The 15,771-nt window shown below is 35.0% G+C and overlaps 2 protein-coding genes across 4 annotated transcripts in view; both read right to left on the reverse strand.

The window, feature by feature from the left end:
- Positions 1–4,845: 4,845 nt before the first annotated feature.
- On the reverse strand, positions 4,846–12,309 carry hpgd (15-hydroxyprostaglandin dehydrogenase). Of its 2 annotated transcripts, XM_059554303.1 has the most exons (7): positions 12,157–12,309; positions 11,830–11,953; positions 11,147–11,253; positions 10,572–10,668; positions 6,538–6,614; positions 6,141–6,304; positions 4,846–5,453 (listed from the first exon to the last, which is right to left on the reverse strand). In XM_059554303.1, the coding sequence occupies exons 1-7, from the start codon at positions 12,247–12,249 to the stop codon at positions 5,330–5,332; spliced, it is 786 nt and encodes a 261-aa protein (XP_059410286.1). In that variant the 5' UTR covers positions 12,250–12,309; the 3' UTR covers positions 4,846–5,329. The 2 variants fall into 2 exon arrangements, with proteins under 2 accessions (XP_059410286.1, XP_059410288.1); XM_059554305.1 differs by lacking the exon at positions 4,846–5,453 and having other exon boundaries at positions 6,147–6,339.
- Positions 12,310–13,679: 1,370 nt separating this feature from the next.
- The window catches only part of glra3 (glycine receptor, alpha 3), a 59,921-nt gene continuing 57,829 nt past the window's right edge, over positions 13,680–15,771 (reverse strand). For both annotated transcript variants that reach the window (XM_059554306.1, XM_059554307.1), the window contains one exon: positions 13,680–14,919. In XM_059554306.1, the coding sequence (XP_059410289.1) occupies positions 14,644–14,919 (276 nt within the window). In that variant the 3' untranslated portion in view covers positions 13,680–14,643. The remainder of the gene's footprint in view (positions 14,920–15,771) is intronic.

Here is a 15,771-nt window from a genome sequence, read left to right on the forward strand (position 1 = left end):
ACTATATGCAAAATGATAAAATTGAATGTTCCCTTTACGTTTAATATAACATTTACTTAACCAAGAAAAACATTGTTCAGTTCAGTTCAACCAAGAAAAACAGTCAAAAATAAATTTTTCAGAATTTAATGAGAACATTAGCAGAACATTCTTAGAACATTTTTGTCAGCTGAGTATTTATTGTGAGACACTTTCAGTTTAAATGTAGAATATTTGCAAGAACATTTACAATATTAAGGACATCAAGCTAATTGCATTACATGTTTATGTTGCCTTATGGGCTAAATATTTGTTCTCTGGGAGGCTCTTTTGCTAACCCCTTAAATTGGCGTTCATTGTATTTCATAGTTTTGTTCCGAAAAGAATTTCCTCCAAGTCACTTGATTACAAATTTACACCACTCTCAATGCTTATTTTCTTTGCCAATAAGAGGCGAGTTATTATCCTTGGCCAGCCGCCAAGACCTCATTGCCTGCCAGTCAAAACAGTTTTCACATGCTCATGGGAAGCCCTACAATAACATCTTATCATTAGAAACGAGCACATAGGCAAGTATTTGGGCCACTTGGCTCCCCTGATGTAAAATAAACATAGGGGCTCTCGGTAAACCTGTGAGCTGATTGAGTCTCAAGTCCTTAGCAACAGCAGTGGGAATGTACACAGTTGCTCTCCATATACGGCTCATTCTGTGCAAGTCGTCTTTCAGATGTCAAGTTTTTGTCTTCAGTTTTAAGGTCTAGATCAACTCAAAATGCCCTGTTCAGATGTCAGGCTGCTCATGCAGCATTTGGCAATGTGTGTTTACGATGCCTACAGACACAATCACAAGAGACTGTCCCTGTTGTGTTTACATTGAAGATTTCTCCTGTATGCACTACTGGAACTGGCAGAAAATAGAATATTGTGTTCGATTTTCCCACCATAGTCCGTAAAGAATATATGAACTAAACACCTCTTGCTTATCTTAGATTTGTCTGCCTTTCTGCCAACAATAATGGAATGTTTGCACATTTCCTCTTCCCTCTGACAAGGGAGGACACTTTTGGGTCATCTAGATTGTTGCCTCTTTAGAAATCATTTATATGTTTGTTCAGCTACAGTACTTTGTGACATTTTTAACCTAATCCAATTGCAGAATAATTGAAATTGTCTGAAGAAAATAAAAGTAAGTATGTGTAAATATGAAAGTAAATATGAAAATACTGAAATACTAATCAGGGGGAAAAAAGCATATATTTTAATATAAATAAAAATAAGTATTACAACAACGACTGTTGGCTTTATGGTGAATCGCTTTGTGTAAGTCGCTCTGGATAAATTAATCTGCTAAATGCATAAATGTATAGAAAAATGCATAAGTGTGTGTGTATGTATATATAATTATTTTTGCATAAGGCGGAACACCTTTAACTCTTGAATGATTCAAAATTAGTATTTAACTGGCTCTTATTATATTCCTTTTCTGATCCTTGTCTGTCCCACATATTGCTTCATACTGTTTCTAGATGCTTCTAGAGACAGCTGAACTAGAAACCTCTATTAACTGGACGGGTGACGTACAAGGGAGTGAGACATCCCAGAGACTGTGCAGGCCGGCCTGACATTTCGTGTGCCATTTAATCTTAGGGGAAGGGATGTCTCTTATCACAGCTTTTAGTTTTCCTTTGTTGCAAATACTCAAGTCTATTTTTGTTTTACCTCAATTTTTATACATTTTGTCAATGGCAGATTTGGATTTGGAAACTCAAGAGGCCTGTCAGATATTTCATTGTTGCAAATACTCAAGTCTGTTTTTGTTTTACCTCCATTTTAATAGATTTTGTCAAGGTCAGATTTAGATTTGGAAACTAAAAAGGCCTGTCCGACATTTCATTCAGACCAGGCTGAAGCATTGTGACTCATTTAAATTTCTATCTATCAAGATATATATATTTCTATATGGGCTGTTATACAAGTTTAAATGCTGTTTATCTGTCTCTATGAATTTTACATTTTCAGTGGCTTATTTCTGGGTTTCAGGCCAAAGACCTTGAGGTAATCGCCCCATTGGCCCACAATCTAATATGTCCTCCTGTGTGACAGTTGTTTGTAGTAACAATGTTTAAAAACACTTAAAAAGGCACTGTCCAGATGTACTCCATATGACGCAACGGCTGCATCATAGTGTATAAGAATTAGACACCGTTATAACAAGATTTACCTTTTTTTTTAACGAATATTTGCTTTGGACTTGACCAGCAATTTATTTTGCTTTTCTAACATGGGTTTTTTTTAATGAAAAAATAAATAGAAGCGAGCTGGGAGCTTATATGTTTCTGAAAATAATTGAATGGTTTTTCATCCATAAATCACTGCAAGGCATCTGCTATACAGGGAAGTGTTTTCAAGAGCAGATCCTTTTGAGCATGATCTCGTATATCTTAAACACACACTAAAAAAGTCATATCTGTATCTGTCACTCTCTGTATTTGAATTATGTATGACTTACAGTATGAAAGTGAAAGTATATAAGTTACTAAATGACATTGTTTGGTTTTTGACGCAACAGCCATCTAATTTGTCCTGAGGGGGGCGCCAATAAACTATCAAAACACTGTCATAGAGACATTATTTATTTGTGTAAAATGACCCGCATAATCCTGGATTACTAGGTTGTGTCAGTGATTACACTTGTCAACCAAAATAACGGATTGAGCCACAAAATTCACACTCTCAATCACTGTTTAATTAGAATGATATGATAATAATTAATTAATGTATTTATTTATAGTAATAAGAATAATGTGTCCAAGACAGGATTAGACCAAATGTATGTTATATCTGCTGATCTTCTTCTTTAAGTATTGTATTTGTGATGAAAAACTAAACATTGGCCGAGATCACACACAAACTGCCAGAGACACAAGGAAACACTCAACCTCTCTCCTTTCTCAGAACTATTACTCATGGAGGAGTTCCAAAAGACTCCATTGAAACTTCCAGTGGAAGAACATTTCTGTTGCTCTCTAGAAAATCTGTCTGATTGCACATCGATTGCCAAAATGAACATGACTTATATGCACAAGGGTCAGGAAATGACCAATGCTTTGGGCAAAATACCAGTGAAAGCTCTGCTGGCGCTGTAATGAACTGTCTGACATTTGTGTGTATTCACTGTCTCCCCGAATATAAAGTGATCTTTCATTGGGGGGAAAGTAAAATAATATCTGAAGATACACATGAAGGAAACAATAGAAGATTGTAATTGAATCAAATTTTTTGTGTGATGGACAATACGAAGCTGTATAATCTTTAAAAAAAATTTGAGTAGAGCATTTATTTATTTTAGAACATTGCTAATTGTAGAGCTTCGTAGTTATTTTTTTTAACAGCTTCAACTTCCCAGAACTTTTTTTCTGTAAAGTTGGTTTACCACATAAATGCAGAAACAGCCTCCGAATCAACAGCCCATTCTAATATAGCCTCGTCATGAAATAATGTTTGACAAACAATGAGGCATGTCATTCAACACACTCTTCATTTCGTGTCACAACTTCCTGCCTACAATGAGCTAAGTGAGCTGCATATCTTTCAGTGATTATCAAAGCTTTCTCATCTGTTCAACCTGTACTCAAACCCCACCCAAGGGCCTTCTGTGTGACCGTAATGACCTGACTCATCTGGTCTCCTCTCACTTCAGTTACTGATAAAAGTGTGTCTTTGAGTGTTTTGTCTGCCCGTTTCCCTTGTTGAGAAGAACAGCAGACTATGTATACGATAAATTAAAATTAAATTAAATTTATGCATTTAGCAGACGCTTTTTATCCAAAGAGACTTACAGTGCATTAAGGCACTCAATTTTATTAAGTTCACAGAGATACTTCTGTATGTTAACATTAAGTTATCATGAATGAACATATGTTAACTTGTTATGGTAACTTAACAACTTAATGTTATGGTAAACAGAAATGAACATTAACAAGTGGTAAAAAAGTGGTGCATTTTGTGTGTGTGTGTGTGTGTGTATTGCATTGCCATAATTATTGCATATTGCAACAGTGTTACTTTAAAAGTGATGACAACACATTAGTTCAGTTGTTGCTTTTGCAAGAATTGTTTGTATAATATGTAAACATGCACTTCCTTCAAGGATTCTTCAGATGTAGATAGAAAGCTCTGACTATCACACAGTCATCATTCAAACGACTCCCTCCCAGTCCTCATAGACTTTGATATCTTTATCTGCTGTCATATCAAAGCAGAGACACATCCCTGTGATGTTTCATCAAAGGAATTTTGTAGTCACAGTGTAAAAAGTGAAATTCTGGTTACTGTTATTGTCAAATTGAACCCCTATAACCCATCTAGGGCACTTGTATAGTTTATTTACATATAACTAGACTTTAGTGTAGACTTTGTGATTGTACTGATGAACATTTTTAAAACAGATAAGCCATGTTTTGATTGACCAAGATGACTTTGGATGCATTTATATCAGTTCATGAAAAAAAAATTTATTCTTAGTATGTATCTAGCAACATAACTTGTTATATTTCACAACTGGAAATAGAAAGATTTTACCTATAGCACTAAAATGTGAAAGCAAAGCACAGGTTATTAATTTCTGGTAATGTGGTAAGTGTAGGCAATTGTGCAGATTCCTGGACAACTGCATTGACGTAGACACAGCTGCCAGGTGACACTTGTTTCTGGATTTGCATTCTGTGCGTCTTTTAATGTAGACATGAACACTATATATAGCAGCCTGGTCTCAAAATCTGCAAGACTACAGATTTGGGATTCGTTTTGGGTAAAACACAGCCTATGCTATACACATTTAGCCGCAACGATATAGAAAACATTTTCTTTGTATTTTTTAGAAGTTTATTGGTTGATTTCTACATAAGGTATACATAATAAAAGATACTCTCTTTGCCACAAAGATATATATCTAAAATATTATACAAAAACTATACAAAAAATCATTGATATATATTGAGGTACGATTGACTCGAAAACAATAACTGAATTATTAATAAATATGATTATCTTTTCTCAAAACCACTTACAGTAAAGCAGTTTACAGCATTCAAATTAATGTTCAAGGGCATGACAAAAAAAAATGAAAGAGGCCCGAATACCAGTATGCAGTCCTTTTTGGTTTTAAAAACTAAAATGATTGATAGGAAAACTTATACCGTCCCTTTTTATTTTTTTAAATGCGCCATAGGTTTGTGTCTTTAAAAGTTGCGGTTTGAGGTGCCTGCACTAGACTTCAATAAAATAAATGTTCCGATGAAGAACGGAGAGGAGAGAAAAAAGACGAACATGATTGATGAAGGCATCGCTCTCAAGCTGAGAGAGGTTCATAGGTGTGGAAGTGAATCCCTTTAGAACAGGTGATCTTCATCACAGCTCCGTTTAGGCTTTCATCCGTTATCATTCGCAGCATTCCTTCTGCAATCAGAGATGGTCTGTAGACATAAACACAGACACAACACAATCATATTTCACATTTTTTGTCACTGTCGCATGTTAAATCAGCAATTTTCAGTAAAGAATGTCGATTATTTTTTTTTTTCAGTAAACAAGGCGATTCATTTTTGCATTTTAAAATCAGTCATCTTGCCTCAAAACTTATCTTTTCTATGTTCTTGTTGACATTTTTTTACTTAAAATTATCTATCCCTCAAGTGTCTACAGAGTGTTTGAGGAAGACAAATGTTTTATAAAAAAAAAAAAAAACTCCACCGTGACCATATGAATAGTGCGAGGCGTGAAAAAAAGTGTCAGTAATACTGTAGATGATTTGTTGGGGTGGAGGAGGTTAATTTGATTCAATTTTAAGTGCACGTCAAAAATCTTAGCAAAGCAAAACGTATGGTTTAATCCACCTTTAATCAATGGGTGGTGCAGAATGAATGTCTAAATCTTCCAGTAAAGGCAAGTTTAAAGGTTTACAAGCAGTTCATCCACTGATTATTTACTTGCAGCTGTAAAAGCCTGGACTGGAAACAGTTTTTTGCCATTTTCTAAAAAACTGTTTTGGTCTCTGCCCAAGCAAAACTGTTTATTCAATGGACTGAATATAACAAACAAAGCTAAACTACTTAGACAGTCTAATACAGAAGAAACTGGTAGTTCAACAGAACTTTGCTTACTTGAGAACGCCATACTTGTCCATCCGTTGCTTGAATTCATCTTTGTACTTGACAAACTTGCCCATTGTTTCCTCATGCTCCACAGTGCGAAGGAGTTGGGTGTCCACGAAGGCTGGGCACAGTGTGTTGATCCTCACTCCATAATTGCCCTGTTCAGATGCGTCCTGCCGACAACAAAACGTGTCCAAACACGGTCAGCCTAAATTACACACACAGCGCAAAGAATGCGTCAACACACAGGGGTGAGAGATCCTATCAGTGAGCAAACATAACTACTCTCTCTGAGGGAAAAAGCTGGGATGTGCTGGAATGTACCATGTTTCAGCGAACAGATTTACATATGGTTCCGGTAAACTTTGCCTATGGTAAACTGGTGAGACAGGATTGATGTACTCACTGCAATGGCTCTTGAAAATCCAATCACCCCATGCTTTGTTGCTGTGTATACTGGCTGGTGAGGAGAATGCAGAAATGCTAGGAGGAAACAAAATGAATACTAATTCCAAAAAGAATATGTCATATGTACATTCGTATACCTAGTTTTTTTCACTATAATGTAAAATGCACATTTTTAAAATTAACTTTAAAGTATGACTTTTAAGCTCCGAAAATGCACCATAAATGTAGCATTCTCAAACCATGTGGTAGATTTGAGTGAGAAGCAGGCCAAATTTAAGAAATAGTGATTTCAGAAGAAATCTTCTGCTCCAGTGAGCTGTCAACTACAACCAAATCATCAGCCAGTGAACTGAACTCGAGAAGCAGATCAGTAATTTAATTGAATTAATTGTAACTTTTTTTTCAGTCCACAAATCTATTCTTCTCCTTGGCCTAACAGTTCTCAAATTACAGCTCATTGAAGGAGAGGATTATTAGGCAATAACTACTAAAATTTCAATGTGTTCCTTGTATTAATCATTTTTTAATGGAAAGAGCTGCATGAAGATTCTGCAGAATATCTCATTTTTTGTTCCACAAATGAAAAAAGTCAGACATATTTGGAACATTTTGGAACAATATTAGTTTATGAGATTATTATTCCAGTTGACTGAATGAAGGGTTTGTAACCAGGGCTGCAATACTAGAGTCTGTTATTTGAAAGAGCAAGGTTTTCATCTTATTGAGGCTGTAGCAAAACAAAGCCTGTGAATGATTTCCAATACCTTCGTCATGGAAAAATCTCTGGATCTTCCAAGGCTGAGGATTTCTTTTTTAATTCACGCATGAAAATCCTAATGGCTCTTGAGTCTGTTTAAAGTGAAACAGCTCTTTGGAAACATAAATAGCTGAGAACAATTTCCTAAACTAATGTTTTAAACTTTATAGGGCAGTTTGGTTCTTTTTTGACCTATATAAAAATAAAACTTTTATGTGGAAAAGTCATCTGCATTTTCCCCCATTGTCTTGTTATACACACATATATATATATGTGTGGTTGTGTGTGTGTGTATATATATATGTGTATATATATGTGTATATATATGTGTGTGTATATATATATATATATATATATATATATATATATATATATATATATATATATATATATATATATATATATACGTGTGTGTGTCTATACAGTGTTGAACTTATAATTTATCTTATGTTGAAGGTTATTGAAAAGTCAGATGGAACAATGTTTCCTTTAGCATTCAGGCTTTGTTATAATAAACAACATTTACAAGCTGCACCAAACCTAGGCAGCCAAGGACGGCAGGGGCAAATAACTGAGACAGTATTTACAATTAAACAGTTCTTGTGTGTTCTGGATGAACAAATCTAAGCATAAAATTAATGCACATGCAGTGAATAACCCAATTTTGCACAAAAAAAGGCTCTGTTTCCCATTCTGGCTGTATTAACATCTTGAAGAGAGTCATCAAGCTTTCTTGACTGTAAACATTTTAATTAAGGGGTAAGATCATCATAATAACTAAACCAAACATTGAGGTCATCCTAAAAAGATGTTCCCATTTAGCATGGTTAGGTATTTCTGCATAAATCCACCAACTTTCTCCCATTATGCTCAAAAACTAGGTCCTAGACATAAAATTACTTTTGTAGACTGCTTTGTGTTTCTGTTCTATGTAATAGTTTATAGACAAATTATAATGATATAATTTAGATTATATTTATAATGTTCTATTTTTAGCTACATGAGGTCTGTTTAATTTATAACACCTGACTCAGGTCAGCCTGGTTCATTCTTCCACAGTTTGTGATAGTTGCTCACGGCAATAATGAAAAAAAGTACAGATACAATAAATAGTTATTTTCATTAAGAAATTAGTTATTCGATTATTTTAAAGTTTCTGCTAAATATTTGTATGTGTTTATCATTAATACTGATTCAGTGCTGTCAGAGGTAAAGGAGACTGAATCAGGTCCATATTTTAACTTAGTCTTAAAGGAACAGTTCACTCAAAAACCAAAAAGTACTCACCTTCAGGTCATCCGAAATGTAGATGAATTTGCTCATCAGAACCGATTTGGAGTAATTCAGCATTACATCACTTGCTCACTAATGAATCTGAACAGCTGGTAAAAACATAATAGTCATCCAGTAATCCATATTACTCCAGTCCATCAATTAATATATTGTGAAGTGAAAAGCAAAACCAAAAAAAAAATAAAAATTGATAGAGACATTTAACTTTAAACCGGTGCTTCTGACCAAAATATCACTCCAAAAATCATAATAATGCTTCCTCCAGTGGCAAAGTACATCCTTATCTATATTTCTCTCCTGATTTAGATAAGACAAAGTTATTACTGGAAAAAGCAATATTATGGATAGAGGATGCATATTTTAGTCAGAAGCATCAGTTTGAAGTAAAAAAAAAAATGGATTTGCTTATTATAAACAAACAACTTTTTGCTTCACAAGATATTAACTGATGGACTGGAGGGGTGTGGATTACTTGTGGATTATTAGATGTTTAAACTATTAAACTCTATTAAATGTTCTGACGGCACCCATTGACTGCAGAGGATCGACTGGTAAGCAAGTGATGTATTGCTAATATTTCCAAAACTGTTCTGATGAAGAAACAAACTCATTTAGATATTGGATGGCCTGAGGGCGTGTACAAGCCCATTTTCATATTAGGTGAATCATTGCTTTAATGTTTTTCTTTAATTAATGCAGTGTACTGTGTGGTTAAACAAACACAATATCAAACTTCCAGCTTAGAGGAGATGGCAATGCAAGAAAAAGAATGTTTCCTCAACAAAATTCCAAGCAAATCAATCTCCAGATACAGTAAAAGAAATTAAGCTCCATTAATGTAGTCAACAATGTGAGAGTTGTTCCAATCACAAAGAGGGATAATCACCTGTGTTACATTACAGAAACCTGAGAGGCAGTGAGGGAAAGAAACCATCCTTAATCCCATCTCTTAGTTGGTAAAGAAAAAAACAAGTCTAGAAACCTGTCTGGAGTGTGTTGGGGGTTATAACAAGTTCACTGTCAACCAGGCACAATTCATTATCCAGTACACACAAACTGTATATATACTAAATAATATTCATATCTTCAAAACAGTGGCCAGAATCAGGTTTACCTATGTCCCAACTGCTAAGTGGCACCAAAACACAGGCATTTGATGGCAGATGGATAATAGTTTTGCTGCTGATATATGATTCCATTGATTTTTTTTGGCATCTTTTGGGGTGCTTAAGTATAAAGCTGGTGATATTATTCAGTGGGAACTTGGCTTTGCTGGGCTATTGTTGGAATAGTCACTGAGGAAAATAAAGATATGGTTTTAAAATATGAAAGTATGGTATAGGGTCAACAAACCTCATCTTTCTTGTCATAGCTTTCTAAATTGCCACAAATATCTGGGATTTGGCTTTGCTTTCCTGTTGTCTTCTTGACTTGACTTTTTCAAGGTATTGACTTAAAAGTTTGACCAATAGCATGCAGGCATGCTACAACAGAAATGCTTAACATTTCTATATTGTGCAAGCTGTTGTGAGACTGCTATTGTCATTTGCATTATGGTCTTTGTATTCATTTAAAACTGAATTCTTATAGAAGAAAAAGGTGTGTCCAAATGACCTGTCTTGCAATATGTTCTAATTCTTTTGCATCTTAATTATCAAGCAAGTGAATCATCAAGTAAAGGCACAGTATTTATCATGCAATTTATTACATTTTGTCATAATAACAGTGCATGTGTCATTTTTCAACAGTAGGTACAGATCCTTGGCAACAGAGACAACAGCAGCCCTTTTAACCGGGTCAGATATGTTTGCTTTAGTGTGAGCAAATATTTGACTGACTCTATAGTTTGCTATTAACCAAAAAATACTGTTATGTAATCTTCTTAAGAACAATACTCTCTACAGGCTACAAAACATTTAGGGTGGAAATTTTTCAAAACATGCACATATGTAAGACGCATGAAAAAGTGATCAGTATCTTACCTGCCATAGATGAAATGTTGATGATAACCCCTCCATCTTTTCCGTACTCTTTACTCATGTGTTCTAGTGCTAAATATGTCCCCTGTATGACAGATGTCTGAGGAAGACAACAGTTGAGTGAAACTGCTAGCACATAGTGAACAGATGTTTTCTATGAGAGAGAGATTATGTTGACATGGATCGGCTATTATGAACAAACACATTATTATACTGCATCATGTCCATTTTGAGATCACTCTGCAAAGCATAATTGATTTAAAAGATTTGTAGATTATTTCATACAGTGCACATGTAAGCCTACAAGTGCCATATAATGGTGTTCCTTCAACTTTATGTACTATTGTGAAATCTTTTGGACTGGATGCAGGGGGTGGAGTTTTTTTTTTTTTTTAATTTGTAACTCCTATCCTGAAGTGTAGTTGAATGTTGTGCCCTAAATCACCAAACTTCGTCCACTCTTTGCATGTGTCCAGTGATATGAGGTTAAGTTGAAATGCAAGAGTTTGGCATGACCTATCCATTTTTTTCCCTGTCTCTTACAGGTTGGATTTCAAGCATAATGATTTTTAACTCACCAAATTTACTTCAATGGTCTTTTCCCAGTTCTTCTCATTGTTGATTCCAGCATTATTGATGACAATATCCAACCGACCAAACTTCTCTACTGTGTTTTGAAAGGCATCTAATGAAAGAAATAACAGATTTTCATTTATATTCATAATTAGCAATGTTTTAAAAGTGGCACTTTTGACGCTGTGTATTCAATCCAAATGAGCAGTCCTGCTAGTCAGTTCACCTAGGTTTAGAAACACAGCCAGTGTCAGTCTGCATGTGCCCTCACCTGACTTGCAGCTGCAGCATTCCACAAAGAAACATTTAATTAAACTCTTGGGTAAGTGTGTCTTTAGAAACAAGTTTAACAGGAATGAACATTCACCCTTCCCTTCACAACTGACCCATAAACTCCTGTCTTGGAGAAATAAAGCAACCTAACAAAAGGCTACACCTTTAGTGTTAAAACTTCAAAAAACCCAGTAACATTCCTCAGTGATGACCTGAGGGCCTATGAATGTCTAGTATGACCTAATTAACTTCCCAAACAATGAGACACTGTTTAGGAATAAGATGCGCTGCACAGGTGCGCAGTATAAAGTGGATAATTGTTTCGTTCTATTAGAAATCTGTTTCAAACTGTGCAAGACTATAGACGATATTATATATGTCCTAACTAAAAGGATAAGTAAAAAAAAAAAATTACCTCTAAGTTTCCCCGAGTCAGTCACGTCACATTGGATAAAAATACAATTATCCTCTCCAAACTGGCCATCTAGATCGCTTTTACATTCCTCTCCCACAGATTGGTTCAGGTCTACCAGTGCAACCTGAATTTTTAAAAAGTAAATTAATAACGTAATGCTAAAACAATTTATTAAACGAAGACGCTACGATGCATGATGAAATAAAAAATATTCGCCCCGAGCAGGCAACTGAACTAGTCATAAAGACGTTTTGCACAAGTTTTCCCAACAGTTAATTGGATTAATCCGCGAAGTCCATTTTAAAAAGAATTTTAACAAAGCGAAACCTTCGCCCCGTTCTCCAGGAGATGTTCCACCCCGGCTCTTCCGATGCCTTGCGCGCCGCCGGTGACCAGAGCCACTTTCCCGTGGAGACTCATGCTGCTCAGCGCCGAGCGCGCCGTGCAATGCTTTATGTAGGCGTACAGTCAGAAGGAGGCGTGTAGATAAGTATTACTACAGTAAACACAGACGGCCTAGTGTCGTTTTACAAACTGACATTTATACCAAAGAGATGATTACTAACAATTTTGTGAGCGCTCCGTGCGTTCAGTGCCCTCGGCGACACTCGAACATACAAGTACACACATGTGGAGTGGGTAAAATGAACGCACCTAAATGAGCAAGAGACAACGGATGCTTTTATAAACATCTTTATTTTTTCCGTCTTTCTCAGAGGGCTCTCCAGTAAACATTTGAAAAGAACTTTACACTTTACATTATGTTAACGCAGCCTATAGCCTACTGACCAATTTAAAATAAACACAAACGTATTTTGTGTTGCAAAACTGTAATACATTTCGTTAGTATTATAACGGTTCCGTTATCTATATATACTTGTGTAACACGGACACTATAAAGTGTGGCCAGAAGTATTTACAGACACAGAAGAACATAGGCGCCTCACCTCTTACAATTGCAGCGAGAACATTGACTGCCGGTCCAGTTCACACTGAAAATGAAGTACAACAGACTTGAGTTCATGCATAACATTTAATAATGTTTGTACAAAATAAATTACAAATGCTCTTGCATTATACTGTAAATTTCCATGAACTTCTTGTGTCCTTTCCATGATGCATGTATGTATGTGCCAAATGCTGATGTCAGATAGCGTTCAAAACACAGCAGCACTGCTCTATTTACTCTTAGGAATGTGTGAGACTAGATATGCTTTGATCATTTGTATGGCACAGGTTTTCAGCAGATACTTCTGAAAAGAACAGACATTAAAAAAAAAAAAAAAAAACACGGTCTGAGAAAGTGGTCTTGAACAGTGTTTATAAGTAAACAGCTTATTCTGAATTTCGACAAAATAAATATTGATAACATTGTTAAATACCTGTTCCAAGTACACATTTTCCCATGACATGTTTTTAAATATATTTGCAATGCCTTAGGGATATCTTCAGAGGCAGAATTAGATATTGTTCTCTTGTAATATAATTTAATAACGTCTATTCAGAATTCATAGTTATACAATCACCATACATGCAATTAGATTAGTTTAAAACCACTCAAATTATGTTCATAATTATGAATCTAATTTACAGTTGTTGCATATTTATAAATAAATAAATATATATATATATATATATATATATGCAAACATTTTTAATTAGATTCATAATTATGAACATAATTTGAGTGGTTTTAAACTAATCTAATTATATCTAATATATATATATATATATATATATATATATATATATATATATATATATATATATATATATATATATATATATATATTTATATATATATATATATTTATATATATATATAATTTTCTATTTATTTTTTTGTCTGAGGACTTGTCTCAGAAAACACATTGACTGCAACATTGTCCCAACAAGCCCTCTTTGAATTAATTTCTTCATTCATGAATTTGCAACACATGTGTGACATTATTCACTCCCAGCCGCATTATATTGTAGTGGCATCATTAGTTTGAAGTGACTGGCAATGGTTTTCGAACAATAATGCTTTTGTTTGAGAAAAACTTGACGAATGGTTTCAATTTCTTTATGTTTACTGGCAGTACGCTACCCATTAAAGTTTTTAAAAATGTGTTTCCTTGAAGCAGTTAATGTTAAGGTTTTCATATAGGCTAGCTGTAAACACAATTGCCTTCTTTGCTGGTTCAGGGTCATTCTTGAGATTTAACTCAGAATGTTTTTGGCCTGGATGCTGGTTTCTACTAGAGCTGGTCAACAATCAGGTTGAGACAAAATGTTCGGGGACACATTATGCTGACCAAATGCTAATAAAAACTAGGTAACTCTTCCTTATAAAATAATCAACATTAGTAGTTTGTGTTTGGATATTTGTATAACATTTCTGCTCTTGCACTCTTGCCATTTTTCAATAGCTGTATATCAAAAATACAACACAGAACATTGGCAGTAAAGCTGTAAGACAACAGAGTCAACAAAACCAGTGCAAGACACACACATCTGTCACTACTAGGGGCTGTAGTCAGTATCGGACTGTGCTTCTGTGTTAAACAGGTGTGTACAAAGTGCTGACCACTTTTGTTTTGCGGGACAGGTGTGTCAGAGGCCCTACGGATACCTATCCATTGCATAGTGAGTGCAGTGTCTTCGTATGGGTGTATAACATAAACAATTTATTGAAATTAACCACCGGTCCTAGATATCACAGTTTTTCATAGTCATTTTAGCATAGACCCTGGCAAGAAACATCAGCATTCATTGATGCAGCTTTGCTGTGTTACTAGTGTACCTCCCAAGGTGCAACATGCCATGCTCCATCTATGGCTTGTGCACGTCCTCGTGACGTAGGATTTTGTAAAGAACCCAATAGAAAATATTGAAAAAAAGAAAGGCCAGTGGGAATCCGGCACGGGACACAGTGTCGATCTTCTTGGCTCGGTCGATGAAGAGTTTTCTCATCTCCTCATGACTCTTGCCGGCAGTATGGGCTGGGTCAGAGGGTGTTGTGGCCGCATTATTAGCAGCTTTGGGCACGGCTCCGTCTTTCCCTGCATTGGGCGTGAAGCTCAACCGGCTCTCCCGCACTTCCTCCTCCTTAGAAAAAGGAAAGGATACAGAAAGAGAAGCAATCAAGACTCTACCACTCCTACATTCACAGAACCTGTTGCTTCCCTTTTAGGAAATTCTGTGATATAAGATAATAACGTGAACAATAAAATACAGTATAAGCACTTAGTTTTTATGTTGTCCCTAACATTTGAAATTATTTATGGTGAGTTTCAGCTTTTCTATTGCCTTGTTAGCCAGAAAATGTTAAACCTCAGTCAGAGAGCTGAAATAAAAATAAAAAAAGGCTTGCTTTGCAAAGATAATTCACATTCTCTTCTGTTGTCCACGTGATTTCAGACAAAAAAAATGTTTTGGTATAACTTGAAATCAAACCCATAAAACAAGCTTTATCACACAAGGCTCTTATGCTCACCAAGTATGCATCTGATCAACAAAACAATAATATATATTACTATTTGAATATATTGTAAAATGTAATGTATTCCTGTGCTAGCAATGCTAATTTTTTTTGTAGCCATCATTCCAGTCTTCGGTGTTATATAATCTTTCAGAAATATTTCTCATACTTTATTTTAATGGCCAATTCTCATTATTAACAAACCAATAACTACAACCTTTGCCTCAATAAACTCAAAATGTGCTGCTTATTAATAGTTAGTAAGTTAGTAAGTATTTAGAAGTTCTAAAAATATAAGCATTGGGTAGGATTAAGGATGTAGATTATTGTCATACAGAATATGTGCTTTATAAATACTAATAAAGAGCCAATATGTTAATTATAAGTATGCAAATAAGCAGCTAGTTAATAGTGAGAATTGGTCCCAATACTAAAGTGTAAATATAGACTCCTAAATTTATTAGTATGTATTAGTATGT

Source organism: Carassius carassius, chromosome 7 (genome assembly GCF_963082965.1).
Source record: "Carassius carassius chromosome 7, fCarCar2.1, whole genome shotgun sequence".
Classification (NCBI taxonomy): domain Eukaryota; kingdom Metazoa; phylum Chordata; class Actinopteri; order Cypriniformes; family Cyprinidae; genus Carassius; species Carassius carassius.